The 15,850-nt window shown below is 40.6% G+C and overlaps 3 protein-coding genes across 3 annotated transcripts; 2 read left to right on the forward strand and 1 right to left on the reverse strand.

Moving 5' to 3' along the window:
* The first annotated feature begins 4,054 nt into the window (after nt 1-4,054).
* On the forward strand, nt 4,055-5,819 carry LOC100695274 (mesenteric estrogen-dependent adipogenesis protein). The gene is made up of 5 exons (XM_003460583.5): nt 4,055-4,373; nt 4,483-4,619; nt 4,915-5,030; nt 5,114-5,281; nt 5,394-5,819. The coding sequence occupies exons 1-5, from the start codon at nt 4,174-4,176 to the stop codon at nt 5,406-5,408; spliced, it is 636 nt and encodes a 211-aa protein (XP_003460631.3). The 5' UTR covers nt 4,055-4,173; the 3' UTR covers nt 5,409-5,819.
* Nucleotides 5,820-11,095: 5,276 nt separating this feature from the next.
* Nucleotides 11,096-12,706, forward strand: LOC109203869 (mesenteric estrogen-dependent adipogenesis protein). Its single transcript, XM_019363729.2, has 5 exons — nt 11,096-11,331; nt 11,441-11,577; nt 11,873-11,988; nt 12,072-12,239; nt 12,352-12,706. Exons 1-5 carry the CDS (start codon nt 11,132-11,134, stop codon nt 12,364-12,366), a joined length of 636 nt encoding a protein of 211 aa, XP_019219274.1. The 5' UTR covers nt 11,096-11,131; the 3' UTR covers nt 12,367-12,706.
* A 20-nt stretch (nt 12,707-12,726) lies between these two features.
* On the reverse strand, nt 12,727-15,831 carry alox5ap (arachidonate 5-lipoxygenase-activating protein). The gene is made up of 5 exons (XM_025910836.1): nt 15,583-15,831; nt 15,424-15,505; nt 14,197-14,267; nt 13,087-13,168; nt 12,727-13,009 (listed from the first exon to the last, which is right to left on the reverse strand). Exons 1-5 carry the CDS (start codon nt 15,653-15,655, stop codon nt 12,847-12,849), a joined length of 471 nt encoding a protein of 156 aa, XP_025766621.1. The 5' UTR covers nt 15,656-15,831; the 3' UTR covers nt 12,727-12,846.
* Nucleotides 15,832-15,850: the final 19 nt, after the last annotated feature.

The following is a 15,850-nucleotide window of genomic DNA, read 5'->3' on the forward strand; positions in this document are numbered from 1 at the left end:
GAGGGGTGATGATTTTGAATTGTTTTGCAGCCGCGGGACCTGGATACCCTGTAGTCATTGTGTCGACCATGCACTCCTCTGTATACCAAAGAATCCTTGAGCTAAATGTGAGGCTGTCAGTCTGAGAGTGCGAGGTTTTCTAAAACTGCTTCTTATGGCAGGACAATGATCCCAAACACAGCAGCAAATCTAAAACAGAATGACTGAAAAAGTGTACCAAATCAGTTTACTTTTAATTTTAATTAATGCCATTGCCATTATGGCTTCTCGTGTTTGTAAATGAGTAGATCGTCCCTGTTTGCTTTTGTTTTTTTTACCATTAGCAAAGTTTTTTTTTATTACTCTGAGTCAGAGGAAGATAAAATAGGATAAGGTGCACAACAAATGCCTCTGCACTGAGTTTGTTGACAATATTTTGCAACCACCAACTGTCAAAAAAACATGCCAGCATTGATGGTAAAAAGTGATAAGCTTCAAGGTATTTATGATGGGCAATTATGAACAGTTTCTGCACTGGGGCTGTAAATCCTGTCCCGTTTAGTAATGCCAGTGTAGTTTTGCTTGAATTGAGTTTCTATGTCTCATCAACAGTAGATGAGCGAGACATATGAGCTGGATGATTAAATTATATAAAAAGATTACACCACAATCTTTCTATTACTTGCTGTATGTCACAAAAGTATGCACTCAAAAAATGCTCATAGAGGAAGTCATACCTTCTGTTTTTCAGAGTTATACCTGCTGCACATTGATCATCAACAACTGCTTCTTATTTCTCTGCTAATGTCAGAACCACCACATATTAAAACAATTATATTAAAAATCATGTTTTATATTCACTCACTGACCATTTTGTTAAATACAGCACCGCCACTGGCCTGAACTGTTAATGCAAGGTAGGATGGATCCATGATCTGATTTCTCACAGCAGAAATTGAGACTAATCACTTATTTTGGGTAAGCCTATATGACTTAAAGCCTTTGTTTCATATTCTTAGCTGGCAGGAGTGACACTGGTGTGGTCTTCTGCTGGTGTAGCTCACATCTTTTTCAAGGTTCCACATTCAGAGATGCTTATCTGCATACCTTCGTTGTAATGAGTGGTCATTTGAGTTACTGTTGCCTTCCTATGAGCTCAAAGCCATTCTCCTCTGACCTCTGACATCAACAAGGCATTCTCTGCCGCTGGCTGGGTATTTCCCCCTTTTTAGATCATTCTCTGTAAACCCTGGAGATTGTTGTGTGGGGAAATCCCAGCAGATCAGCGGTTTCTGAAATCCTCAGACCAACCCGTCATGGCATAGCATGGCACCAAAAACCATGCCACATTCAAAGTCACTTAAATCAGCTTTCTTCAACTTCAGCAGGCCTTCTTGACCATTTCTACATGCCTAAATAAGTTGCTGACACGTGATTGGCTGATTAGATATCTGCCATTATTATAAGAATGAAGTATGAATAAGTGAGACTGAAGCTTCCACACTTGGAATGGGCAATGCCTCTACCTGTCCTACACAGGGAAGACAAAGTTTAGCTGCACCTAGATAATAAACAGATAAAAATCTAAAACAAAAGGAAGGGTCGGTGAGCGTTACAACTGGAATGTAGGTCAAACCACTTTTATTTTCCAGAGTATGATAGGATTGGTTAAAGTCTCGTCTGAGGACGTGTGGAGAAAACAGGCTGACAGTACTTTTTCTGTGGAAGCACACGCAGACTGGTGGAGACATCCAGAACAAATGAGTCAACGGGCTCCTGACCACAGAGGCTAAAAGTGAACTGCTGGGCCACAAACATTAAAGTAGGCTGGTGCTGTTGTGAAACAGCACTTCAGAGTGCTCACATTGTTTTGCAGATGGAGTGAAAAAAAAGAAAGAAATCCAAAGTGGGAGAAAGCTTTAAAGAATCCAGGAACTGCAGGCCTAAGTATTGTTTATTCATAGGGATAGGCTGTATAATGTGTCACATTGTTATTCACAGACAGCAATAAAGCATGAACTATGTCACGTGTGAGTGTGTTTGAAGTTAGATAAAGTAATACTAAGCCCTTTTGTTCGCAAAGTACACCACGGTTAGAGCACACATTAGGCCTGTTGATGAGAAAACATGGCAATGTGACCAGAAATTCCTGTAAGAGGAACAGAAATGCTGCACAGTAATGGTGTTAGTGTGCAGCAAAGGCTTGTACGTGACTAGCTTCAAGTGTTTATAGCTTCTTTCTCAGTTCAATAGTCCATCTGGGGTTAATTTCAAACAGAACAAATGCTGTTTTACATGCCTTCATGCACTTAAAGATGTCACCATAAGTAGCAGCTCTGTGACATCCCTCATTCTCACCTGTATTTATTATGTACAGTATTGTGAGAAGGTTTTGGGCCACTGTCTCTTTTTTTTTTGCAAAGAAAATGGGAAAATAGCGCAGCAGTTTATTGAAACGTGCCAGCATACATCGAAATAAGATGCTATATGAACCAAAAACAGGCCTTGAAACACAATATTTTGTATGGTCACCTTTATTCTTCAGCACAGCCTGAACTCTCTTAGCCAAGCTTTCTTGTAATTTCTTTAATTAGCTGTCAGGAATAGTTCTGCAGGTTTCTTAAAGTACATTCAAAACTCTACTACGAATTTTGGATGCCTTTTGTTGTGTTGTCTGTCCAGATGATCCCACACTGCTTCAGTAATGTTGAGGTCCGGGCTCTGGGGAGGCCAATCCATGACACAGTGCCATGACATGGCACTGTTAAATTGTGTTTCTCTATCCTTGTATGCTTTTACTGCATTGGCAGTCTGTTTGGGATCATTGTCATGGTGGAAAAATGACCTTGTTGCCATTCAGATGCTTCCCAGTTGGTACTGCCTGGTGGATCAAAATCTGATGACACAGAGCAAAGGGCCCAGATCAGCCCCAAACCATGACAGAGCCTCCACTGTGTTTTACAGATGATTGTAGAGTCTTACAGTTTACCTCTCTCCTGATCTCTTCCAATACGTGTTGATGACAATTTGATCCAAAAATGTTAAATGTCAAGTTCAATCACTTCATAAGACCTTTTGCCTCTGGTTTGCAGTCTAGTTCTTGTGTAATTAGCCATACCTTAGCCTTTTCTCACTGTTTCACTTCCTTAAGAATGGCTTTTTGACAGGACACCAAACTGAGACATGCCAAGTTTTCAGCGAATAGCTCTTTAGCAGTCACATTGTCAAACTATGTTATGTTTGGAATTTTTCATACATTCAACTAAATACATTGGGAATAGACACCTGAGACAAAGTGTCAAAAGATACCAATTAAAAGTTGCCATTTTTTGTGCTTGAACGATCTCCTTACAACCATAAAGCCCAGAGAAGGACTGCTCAAGACGACTTTAATAAAATGACATTAAAAAATAAAGAGTTAAAATAAAATAAATTAACGAACGCCTGGCTCCTTGGAAGCAAATTAAAAGTAAATGATGAGTGGCTCCAGAGTGTTGCACAGTACTTTAGATAGGAAGATTAGATCTGTGTCACCGTCAGATGGTCACCGCCACCTTTTCTGGGAAGACGAGCTTTTATCTAATGTCTGCTTGTGACTCACAATGTCAGACGCTTTAGTCTCTTTTATGGGTGTCAGCAGGTCAGCTGATAAAGTTTGGCTTTGAAATGATCTCATATCAAGCAAAATTAAAGAGAAGAGGCGTTCCTTCAAAATAATAGCATGATTACCTTTGAAAGAGGGAAGTTTCTGCTGTTTTCTTGTTCTTTATGTATTTATTTACATAAATGTAATATGATATAATATATAAATTAATTACATTTGCATAATATTACGTTTTAATTTAATTTAGGTTTTAATATTATTGACTTGTGTATGCTCAAATGGATTATGACGACGACATACATGAGGAAAAAGTGGTTCTTTCCTTTTGACAAGGTAGCACAATTTGAGGGGTTTTTAAAAAAAATTACTTTTGCATTTCTTAATTCTCCATTTCATCAACTAACAGCTGCAGCTATGAATCACCACCATAGCGCGGTAGCTAAAGGCTTTTATTTTGGCTCAAAGTGAGCGGAAATCATATCAGTTCATCTCTTCAGACTTGGTGGTTGTGGGCGTTACTAAAGGCTCAGAAGTCCATCAACTAGACCACATACACGTCGGCAGGAGGTGAGAGAAGAAAACGTGACAACATGCCGGTAAACAAGCAGTCGGGCAGCAGGATGAGAGTGACAGAAGTGGAGGAGTTTGTGAGAAATCCACCGCCAGGTTTCTCAGTGGAGACTCTGGGATCGGGTTACCGAGTCCGCTGCAACGAGGAGAAGAGGCTGGTGCTCATCGACGACTTCCAGTCCTGCGGGAAGAAGATCGTTTTCCACAACTCGCTGGGAAGGTGAGAAAGACAGAAATGCACACCCAAATGTATATTTATTTATTTATGTATGCGTTCATATGCGCAAGCAATGAATATGAAACTCTTTCTGTTTTGCTTTTGGCCACAGAAAAGTCAAAATGCACAACTTGTGGGAATACAGCAGCATGAGGAAGAGTCTGCTGTCCAAGGAGATCTATCTGCTGATTTCAGCCTGTGAAGAACAATCCTCAGTGAGCAACAAAAAGGCAGCCAGAGAACTCAGCGGTAAGTGTCTCCCTGCACACAAGCTGTCATCTAACAGTAATTACACACAGTACAAAGAGCTGACAGTGGTGAAAACACCGCTTGTGTTGTCAGCGTGCATAAAGTTATAGAGCCAGTCAGTATGTTACAGCTGTGGGCTGCTCGCTGGCACAGCTGACTCATGCAGGCCTCCAGATTTGGGTGGAGTTCACATTACAGTGAAAACATACTTCTTACACCATGTTTCTGCGCAAACTCTCTCCTTTTCTGACCTTTTTACTGTTTTTCTCATGAACTTCTCCCAACTGCGTTTCAGTGGTGAAGCGGTATGTGGTGTGCATCGACGGAAACGAGCCGTTCATCAAGTGGCAGCTGGAGAGAGGCATGGATGGGACCATCTCTTCTGTTGCTGGAGAAAGCTACAGAGTGGATGTGAGCAGGACTTCATGGTGCTTCTGTTGCATGAGCCTCTTTTATTCAGAATCACTCAAATGTTACCTTTCCCTTCATTTCAGATTGACCTGACTGAAGAAATGGAGAGCTGGGCAGCAAAAAACCTCATATCTGACGACCTCATGAAGGTCAAGCCCGTGTGGAGAGACGCCTCCTTCACCCTCAAATATTATTCTGATGCTCTGTTTGACTTTCCACACTGGCTTGGCTTCAGCAAAAGAACATTTAAGGTGTGTCTCTAATTGTTCCTATCAGATCCTAAACTAAATTCATGTTTTTGAGTCTCTTTAGTTGCAGGTTTTTGTCTAACTTGTGCTTTTCTTGCATCTCTTCCCATTACAGTTGAGAATGACATGAGCCAGCTGAGGATGAAGAACGATGCGAAGTTGAGTTTAACTGTTCACTTTAACTGGAGTTTGTTTTTGCTTCTTCAGTAAAATAGATGAATGGTTGAAATATTATCCTGCCAGGCTGCAGGCTCTCCTACCTCTGGAGATTTTAGGATCTGAGTCCAGATTTTCTGTCTGTTCAGTGGGTGGAAGCTACTGACAAGGACTGAAAAAGACTTTCTGAATGTCATAAAGATTGTTTTAAGACAATATGTGTATAAAACTTATTTTGTGTGCGTGTAAATATTAATTTTTTACATGATTTTTAACTACTGTATGTACTGTAAGAGGAGTTTAAAGTAGTCAAATCTGTGCTGCTGCAAAATGAAATGCTTGTACTTTAGCACTAAGAAAAGGTATTTGTTCATGACAATTGTTTGTTTGTTTTTCTAAAAAAAAAAGCAATAAATGCTTTAAAAACAAAGAGTCTCGTGTTTCAGTGCATTATGAAGAATTCACTTTGGGTCTGTGTTTTATGGTTCGGGTCTATGAACAATGATATTCCAGGTAATGGTGTGCTTCTTGTGACAATGGGAGCCAAACAGAATGTAGTTGTATTTTACATTTTCTTGGCAGAGAGTTGACGTAAACACGAATGTGTTTGCTGTGCTATTTTAATGTTGTAAGACTCAGAGTTATTGCTTTGTCTCTAAAGCTCTCTGGTGACAGTCAGTTCCTTTTTCCACCGCAAAAGTTGGAGCTGCTAAAAAATTAGCATTTCGATCTCTATAAACACAAATTCTTTCTCCAGCGGGAAAACATTTTCTAATCACCCCCTCTAATATCAGTACAGCATGTCTACAAAAATTTAGATTGCATTTATTTTGACCTTAATCCAATGCAATAGTAAGTGTTGCAGCTTTACATTAGTAAATTCTTCCGACATCCACCTGAACTTATTGTTCTGCCATGTTGGACCTGCGATATCAACATTATAGGAGGGGCTCAAGTTTTTGCTGTAGACTGTGTACAACTAATTTCACCTAAAGCGCTATAAAGTACCAACAGGATGAGTGAGAGGTCCAGGTCAGAGGGGCTAGTTTGTGAAAGTGAGGCCTAGGACGCACCGATCAGCTACAGCAGCTTATGAAACAAAGCTACGGTTAAGGCTTCAATTGATCTCCACCCATAATTCCTAAATAGGGGGAAACTATCCTTAGAGACAAAACTCTTTGTATCAGGTTGTAAACATGTGCGATAAGGTTGTTTAGTTCAATGCAATTTTAATTATGTCACTAAATCACAACAACAGTCGTAGATATATTGGTTTACAGACTCTCTTGCATTGGGAAATGAATCCAGTGTAAAGTATCTGCCAAATTAAAGATGTGGATCTACCCGATGTGGTGACCCCTGGTGAATAAAGGAGCAGCCAAAAATAGCCAATTAAGGCTTTTAAGATGGGAGCCTATGGGTATTGACTCAAGTTTAGATCCAGCCTCAAGTGGCCACTCCAGGAACTGCAGGTTTTTGCACTTCTTTGCTGGCTTTGCTTTTCAGCCACAGGGTGTAGTAACACATTATTCTTGTCTATCGTTTTGAGATAACTTCTCTAACCTTTTTACATGTGAATATAATGTGTGTCCACACACCTTTGGACATATAATGTAAGCATCACTAAATTCAGAAGCAGGTGTGATTTTGTTCTTCTCAGAAACATACTGTGATCTACAAGCAGAGAGCAAACGCTGCTCTCATGTGTTTCCCTTTATATCATATATTAAATTCTCTGTGTGGGTGTGCAATGTTTACAGTCTCCTTTACATTCATTTATGAGTCAGACATGACATTAATACTAAGAAAGTGTGATAAGCATCCATGCAACTGCGACTAGAACAAGCGTAAACACAAGCTGTTATTAGCACATTTTGAGGTCACCTGCGACCAGAGCCTAGGAAACAATCACAGATCATTTACAGACAGCAGAGCTGAAGTGGCTACGACAACAACAAAGCATGCAGATTTCTGAGTGCCTGAACCTTTTTAAGTGTTTGAGGAACAAAGACGAGAAGGAAAGTCAGGAAATGCTGACGACACTCTCTTAATACAATGCAGTAAACAATAAAGCACGTGTGACAAAGTCGGTCTCGTGTAAAAAACACATACGTCACAAGATGAGTTATTTATTTTTTCTGTCTTACTGATAGTTTCCTTCAGTACACTCATTTCCTGTTAAAAAAAAAATAAAACAAAACAAAAAGACAACAGGGATATTAGACCATCAGAGATGAGTATATCCCTGTATGGTTGACGGTGTATTTCAGAGAATTTCACAAACCTTTTTCCGTGTTTGCCTTTACTACTCAGAGACACACAGGAACCATGGGAACAGAGCAGGAAATGGCATGCAGTAAAAGGAAGGCCAAGGAGGAGCAGTGACTGGCAGTGCTTGGAAAATGATTAACGATGGAAGTGTGTAAAAGTATGAAATTAGCTAAAGTAGTGCAAATGTAGTTTGCTTATTCCCAACAATACGTGCACTGTAGCCTGTGATATGTACTCAAACCAATTGGTCACCAGGTCACTTGATCCATAGCCTTTGAAAAGAGGTTATGAAGGGAGTAGCACCATTTAGGGGTCTTATCAATGATTATTTAGATGCAATTAGCTGCAATCATTTAACAAAATATACATTTCTTGCTCGTGAAACATGAGATCTGTTGGCTTTTCTGTCGTACATGATAGAAAATGTTCGGGCAAATGAAATGAAGTGTAGATGACAGGCTGATTTTTTCCCCCTATTTTTTTGTCTTTTCATTCAAGATTGAGCCATTATCCATCCATTCCCTCTATTTATCCTCATCAGGCTTGCAGAGGACGGGGCTGGAGCCTATCCCAGCTACCAGAGGGCAATACTGGACAGGTGTGACGCTCATGTCTGCCTCTGTGACGCAGGGCTAACAGAAGCAGACATGAGCCATTAGGTGAGTTAGAAATCACCTAATGGTGATTAGCTGTAGCGTACCTGTCAAAACTCATCTAATGGATGATGTGTGGAACATCAGGTATTATTGTCATACTGTAACTATTCACTGTGTTCATTACAGATGAATTTGATACCTGCTGTCTCAGAGACTTCACATTTTCTGCATGATGATGGAAAGTCCTTATTTCTTCTACTAGCACTGTATGTGCTGTATGTGCATGTGTTTATTTTTTGCTTTTATGAACAATTATAACATTTTTGTGTGTTTTTGTCTCTGATCATATATTTTTACTTTGATTTTGTGTCACGGTCCCCGTGCCTCACCGGCTGATTCCGTGTTAGGCAACATGTGTTTTGTTCTTGTGCTCTCTCTCTCTCCCTCTTTCCCCGGCCACAGCGGTGCTCACTGTGGGCTCCGCCCCTGGCCCACACACCTGTGCTCATCATCACACCTGGCGCTGGTTACTACAATCAGAAGGGCTTTTTAAGATGGCAGACCTACACTACTCGTCGCTGGAACGTTGAGTCACCCGCATTCCCCCCGGACCCGTCCTTGTACCCCCGAGTGAGCGAGAGGAGCGACTGGAGTGGAAAAGAGTGGGATTGTTGGTTGAAAGAGCAGAGTGTGGTTTTGGACCCTTCCCCCCCCTGGAGCCCCGGACCCCTTCCCCGAGCACCTTGTATATATATAATCACCCGGTGACACCACTGTAAATAAATGCACTATCAGTTTCTGCAAAGGTCTCCCGGTCTGCGCCTGAGTCCATTTACAAAACCGTGTCATTTTGGTGTTTCTTTTTCCATTTCCTCTTCTATTAGATTTCTTTTATAAGCCTCTGGAATGTTAAAGTCTCACCTACAGAACCACATTTGATCCTTTAATGCACTGAACTGACTGGGCTTTCACTTTGCTGGGTAAATGTTTTGTCTACAGAATGCAATGGAAAAAATAAAAATAATGAAAACCTATTTCCAAAACACCGCTGTCAGATATTCTGATTTTTTAATGAACAGTTTAATACAAACAATCAGTTAACAGCAATAAAAAGAGAGAAACCAATTTCTGCTTCCTCTCAAACAGAGACAAAAAAATCACTTGCCAAAATTGCTTTAATCTCCTGAATTTATCAAGATCAAGTGAGTGCTCTGATCCACGGAAGATATTGTCCTAAGGCGAGCTGGACACCAGCCAGCTCGCCTTAGGACACCAGTCCACCTCACACTGTCCCCCAGTAGGTGCACTTGACCCCAGCAGTGAGAGCCCGCTCAGAGTTCGCCTCCCCACCTTACCAGGTAAATCAAAATCGATATGCTGCTCCATTGGCAGCATAGCGGTGAGGTGGTTAGCACTGTGACTCTCTCAATGCATGTTAGCGTAACTAGTTATTTCTAAGCTGGCTCAAGTTTGAACAGAGACTGGAGCCTGTCCAGTAATGGCAAAACATGAGCGATATGTGATTTGTAGATGTGATCTGAAGTTAATTAAAGCAACAATATAACCACGTGCTCATAGAGACAAACAAAGCTTGAGCACAGGGCCTGCAACATGATCAGAAATTCCCATAAGTGGGGCAGGCTGTTGGAATGAAGCAGAAACACAATAATGGGCTTTGCAGGTTATTCATTAACCACCAATGTTTTAAAATGCTCTGCTTTATCGTTGAGTCTCTGTTTGTGCAGGTCTACAGGTGCATGTATATGTAGGTCATTTGATAAAACCTGATCCATCATACTCTACTCTACTAAATGGAAAGTAAGTGAATTCAAAATAATAGCACCAAGGACTCATATTTTCTCAGTTAACCTGTATATGACGGCCAGGCCACAATGAAACTCCCGTTTCTGTCAGTGTACAGAAGTTTAACTACACACTGAATCCTCCAGATATCTTTTAATAAAATAAAAAGTACAACTTCAACAGTAAGTTTGAGTTTTTCTATACGTTGAAGAAATGCTGCTGCAGTAAATGGAATAAATTTGTCCACATGACTCTCATAAAGTATAAGTAATAGGTCTGTAAAATACAGGAGAGATTGCACACTGATCAGAATGTCCTGTAATAAAAAAAAAAAAAAATGAGGGTTTTTTTGTTACTGTGGGCCCACTATGAAAAAATCACACGCACCCACAAACACGCATTTACTTTAGATAGTGAAAAACCAGAAATACATTTTCCAAAGCTGTTCAGTGGGCCAGATTCGATTTTTTGCCGGACAATTCTGGCCCCAGTGCTCTATGTTTGACACCCCTTGCCTGTGGGCTATGGTTAATTGTTTGACCTATTTAACAAAAAACAATTAAAAAACAATTCTAATAAAAACGGATCAAATTAATTTTAAGCGCGACGTCTTCACCATGTTTTATTTCGCCAACAGTTCAAAACCACGTTATTCCCTTTATAAACATTTAAAGATAGACGCATAATCATATTTAATTAATCGTGCACAGACACTACATTTTTATGATGCATTTCAGCTGTAATTATGCAAAATCTTCCTTCTTCTTCATTTTTTCCTTGTGAGAAGCTGGAATCGGCCGCTGGCGTCTTTAAATAGGATGAGTTTAAAAGGTTGAATCACCTGATCAAGCAGCTATGAATCACCACCATAGCGCGGTAGCTAAAGGCTTTTATTTTGGCTCAAAGTGGGCGGAAATCATATCAGTTCATCTCTTCAGACTTGGCGGTCGGTGGGCGTTACTAAAGGCTCAGAAGTCCATCAACTAGACCACATACACGTTGGCAGGAGAAGAATATACGTGACAGCATGCCGGTAAACAAGCAGTCGGGCAGCAGGATGAGAGTGACAGAAGTGGAGGAGTTTGTGAGAAATCCACCGCCAGGTTTCTCAGTGGAGACTCTCGGTTCGGGTTACCGAGTCCGCTGCAACGAGGAGAAGAGGCTGGTGCTCATCGACGACTTCCAGTCCTGCGGGAAGAAGATCGTTTTCCACAACTCGCTGGGAAGGTGAGAAAGACAGAAATGCACACCCAAATGTATATTTATTTATTTATGTATGCGTTCATATGCGCAAGCAATGAATATGAAACTCTTTCTGTTTTGCTTTTGGCCACAGAAAAGTCAAAATGCACAACTTGTGGGAATACAGCAGCATGAGGAAGAGTCTGCTGTCCAAGGAGATCTATCTGCTGATTTCAGCCTGCGAAGAACAATCCTCAGTGAGCAACAAAAAGGCAGCCAGAGAACTCAGCGGTAAGTGTCTCCCTGCACACAAGCTGTCATCTAACAGTAATTACACACAGTACAAAGAGCTGACAGTGGTGAAAACACTGCTTGTGTTGTCAGCGTGCATAAAGTTATAGAGCCAGTCAGTATGTTACAGCTGTGGGCTGCTCACTGGCACAGCTGACTCATGCAGGCCTCCAGATTTGGGTGGAGTTCACATTACAGTGAAAACATACTTCTTACACCATGTTTCTGCGCAAACTCTCTCCTTTTCTGACCTTTTTACTGTTTTTCTCATGAACTTCTCCCAACTGCGTTTCAGTGGTGAAGCGGTATGTGGTGTGCATCGACGGAAACGAGCCGTTCATCAAGTGGCAGCTGGAGAGAGGCATGGATGGGACCATCTCTTCTGTTGCTGGAGAAAGCTACAGAGTGGATGTGAGCAGGACTTCATGGTGCTTCTGTTGCATGAGCCTCTTTTATTCAGAATCACTCAAATGTTACCTTTCCCTTCATTTCAGATTGACCTGACTGAAGAAATGGAGAGCTGGGCAGCAAAAAACCTCATATCTGACGACCTCATGAAGGTCAAGCCCGTGTGGAGAGACGCCTCCTTCACCCTCAAATATTATTCTGATGCTCTGTTTGACTTTCCACACTGGCTTGGCTTCAGCAAAAGAACATTTAAGGTGTGTCTCTAATTGTTCCTATCAGATCCTAAACTAAATTCATGTTTTTGAGTCTCTTTAGTTGCAGGTTTTTGTCTAACTTGTGCTTTTCTTGCATCTCTTCCCATTACAGTTGAGAATGACATGAGCCAGCTGAGGATGAAGAACGATGCGAAGTTGAGTTTAACTGTTCACTTTAACTGGAGTTTGTTTTTGCTTCTTCAGTAAAATAGATGAATGGTTGAAATATTATCCTGCCAGGCTGCAGGCTCTCCTACCTCTGGAGATTTTAGGATCTGAGTCCAGATTTTCTGTCTGTTCAGTGGGTGGAAGCTACTGACAAGGGCTGAAAAAGACTTTCTGAATGTCACAAAAATTGTTTTTGTGTGTGTAAATATTCAGTTTTACATGATTTTTAACTGTTGTACTGTTTGAGGAGTTTTAAAGTGATCAAATTTGTGCTGCTGCAAAATAAAATGTTTACAGATTTCGTGCTTTTGAATCAATATTTGGTTGTGAAAATGGTTTTATTATTTTTTCCAACAAATGCAATGAATCTTTTAAACAGTGTTTTAATGCAACAGAGATCCAGGAGCTAAAGGATTAACATGGAAAGACACAAACTCATTTAGGGGATAAGCAGAAGAGCAGTTGCAGCTTGAGTGATGGTTTCCACATATTCTTTATAGTCGCTGCCGTAGAAGCGCACCAGCAGGTAGTTGGCGATGCCAACGACACACATCAGGGAAAGGAAGGTGATGACCCGTTTTCCAAACAGGTATCCTGGGGTGCTGTACAGATGTGAAAAATTAGTGCAATACTGCTTCTAAACACACAGAATACATGCTATTAGTCTGCAGGAATTTACCTTTGAGAGGTTTGTCCCAAGTATCCAACAAAGTACTTCTGCCTGACAACAAGATAGATGATCCCAGCGAAAGCAGCGGGAGCTTCAAACAGAGGACAGAAAAAAAAGATTCTGTATGTGATTTGATAATACGCTGTGGGTGTTTTGCTGCCAGTGGTACTGGTATATTTCACAAAGTGGAATAATGAAAAAGGATTACATCCAAATTCTTGAACATCATCTCAAATCAGCAGCCAGACGGTTAAAACTTGTAAAAAACAGTTGGGTGTTTGAACAGGACAATGATTTCGATGTGTGTTTGCTAACAGGCTAACATTGAACAGGCTAACATCCCAAAGCCCTCACCTCAACCCTATACGCTAAGCCAGGACGGTGCCAGGAAATCAGCCAATTTAAATGCAATCTACCAATCCTTCCAACAAGACTGGTCAAATATCCAACCAGAGTTATTCCAGAAGGTTCTTGAAGGCTTCCAAAAGCATCTGCTTGAGGTCCAAATTACTAAGGGACATTTATCTAAATTTTAGTGGGGTATATATTGGAGCCTGTATCTAAACTTTTAACCATGTGTGGATTACAAAGAATCCAAAATAGATTCAAACAAATCACTACACACAGAAAAAAGAACAGTTGAAATAAATCATTAAATGCCCCAAATTAGCATGACATTCATTCCTATGATGAGTTGATGTAAACTCTGGACCACAACTCTGGCTTGAACCACAGGTTGGTATTTTAAGCTCCCAGTCTGCCGACATGGGAATCTATGGAGACTAACTTGCTTTTGGATCCAGCCTCAAGTGGCCACTAGAGGAACTGCATTTTATGTCAGCACTTGTGCTTGTGCTTTATTTTATTTTATCGGTTTGGCCTAAAGCTTGTCCTTAAATCGTAGCAGCATGATCCACACCCTTGTGGCCACAGAAGGTTAATGCCAGTAAAGTCATGTGCAGATCTGACCTTCTACCTTTGAAAAACAGCAGTGTTTCAGGCATATTGTGTTGTGTTGTATTGTACAAGGAGAGAACAAACACTTTTCTAAATGTTTGCTTTTGTTTCCTGTGTGGGTGTGCACTGTTTACAGCCTCCTTTACATTCATGAATGATTACCTTGACTGAGGCACAGACCAGCACACCACATTACTGCCAAGAAAGTGGGGTAAGCATCCATGCAGTTGCGACTAGAGAAGAAGTTTAAACAAAAGCTGTTATTAGCACATTTCAAGGCAAGTGTGAAGAAACTATGAAGCAACGGCAGATTAGTTACAGGCAGAAGAACTGAAACGCCTGAGTTTGTGAGATTGTGTGAGGTTTTTGTTGTAATTGTTGGGGAAGACACTTGGAAATGATAGTTTCCAAACTACCAAGTACTTCACAAAGGAAGAGAGGTTGAAGCACAGTTTATTAAAAATAACAATTTGCTTTACTATTTTTCTGCTTCTTTGTAAAACAGTACATTGGAAAATTCACAGATAACACTAACAAGAATATTTTAGCATTAAAAATACCATTTTGATTGAAAGCTTGGGTTATTGGTTCATGTGGGATAATCCTTACACTGTGTGTGAAGCACTGCACATGTAATACAAAATGGTAACATAATAAGTTGGCCATGTAACTTAAAAAAAACTGTAAAAAAAACCAAACATGCATGAATAACAATAATCAATGGTTATCCAGAGTTCTAGCGTGAGCAGTCCACAGTGCTTTACCTAAATGTGTGGGCGGCTGCATAATGAATATATTCCCCGGACGCATCTTCACAGGGAAAAGGGGCATGGAGATTGCAGCAGAAAGTTGTAGCATTTAAGGAATGAATTAGCATGTTGATGATCAATCAATCAAACTTCTTGACATGTCATTGCAACGGTATAGATGGAACAGATATATGAGAGGTTGACCTTAAATGCAGGAAGTAGCTCAGGTATTTCCTTTTATAGACAGTCAATGAACTGTTGCTTAAGATTTGAGCCGTTCTTTCAGTTATAATAAATATTAGAGGTTAAATTTCTAGCTGTGGCATACTTATCAAAAGTATTTAATTGATAACATGTGTGGGGTATTAAGTATCGTTATGTGTATGCATGTATACAGCAAATTCTCTAACACATATCATTGTTATTTCACCATCAAGTATTCAAATAAGGTCAGCGCCAGCCAGCTTTTTCCCCAACCTGGGAGTGTTCAAGCAAATGAGGGCTGCCTCTGGATAGAGTTAATATTTGGTGGATTATGAGGCCGAATGGAAAGCTTATTAGGAAACAAATGTGATATTGTTTCATTTCGCTGGTATTGATGTTGCAATAGAGAACTAATTGTTGAAGAAAGGGCACTCACTTGGCACAAGACACTCGCTCAAAAGCTGATGTGCGGGTATTTTGGTTCTTGCATTCCCTCTCCACCTTCTGTGCGAAAAAAACTTAAAAACAGAGAGTCAAGATTAAGCATTTGTGATGCGAGCGGTACATTTTCAGTCACTGGGTTAGAGTTTCTCACCATTCTGAAGCACGCTGACAAGAGTGACGATGACCAGAAGGTAGATGTTTTCCACCACTTTGTTGGAGTCCATGATTATCGTGTGAGCTTTAGGAGCAGGTGTTTGCTGGGCTGAAAGAGACAAAGCTTGTCTTTCACATCCAAACGGGCGTATCTAAGTCAGTAACAAATCATAAGCCTGATCTCTCCCTTCGTGACATCATGTTGTCCCCATCCCACCTCTATCCCACATACTTGTTTGTGGCTTCCCCTTTATGTAAATGATGCT

This window comes from Oreochromis niloticus, linkage group LG10, assembly GCF_001858045.2.
Source record: "Oreochromis niloticus isolate F11D_XX linkage group LG10, O_niloticus_UMD_NMBU, whole genome shotgun sequence".
In the NCBI taxonomy this organism is placed as follows: domain Eukaryota; kingdom Metazoa; phylum Chordata; class Actinopteri; order Cichliformes; family Cichlidae; genus Oreochromis; species Oreochromis niloticus.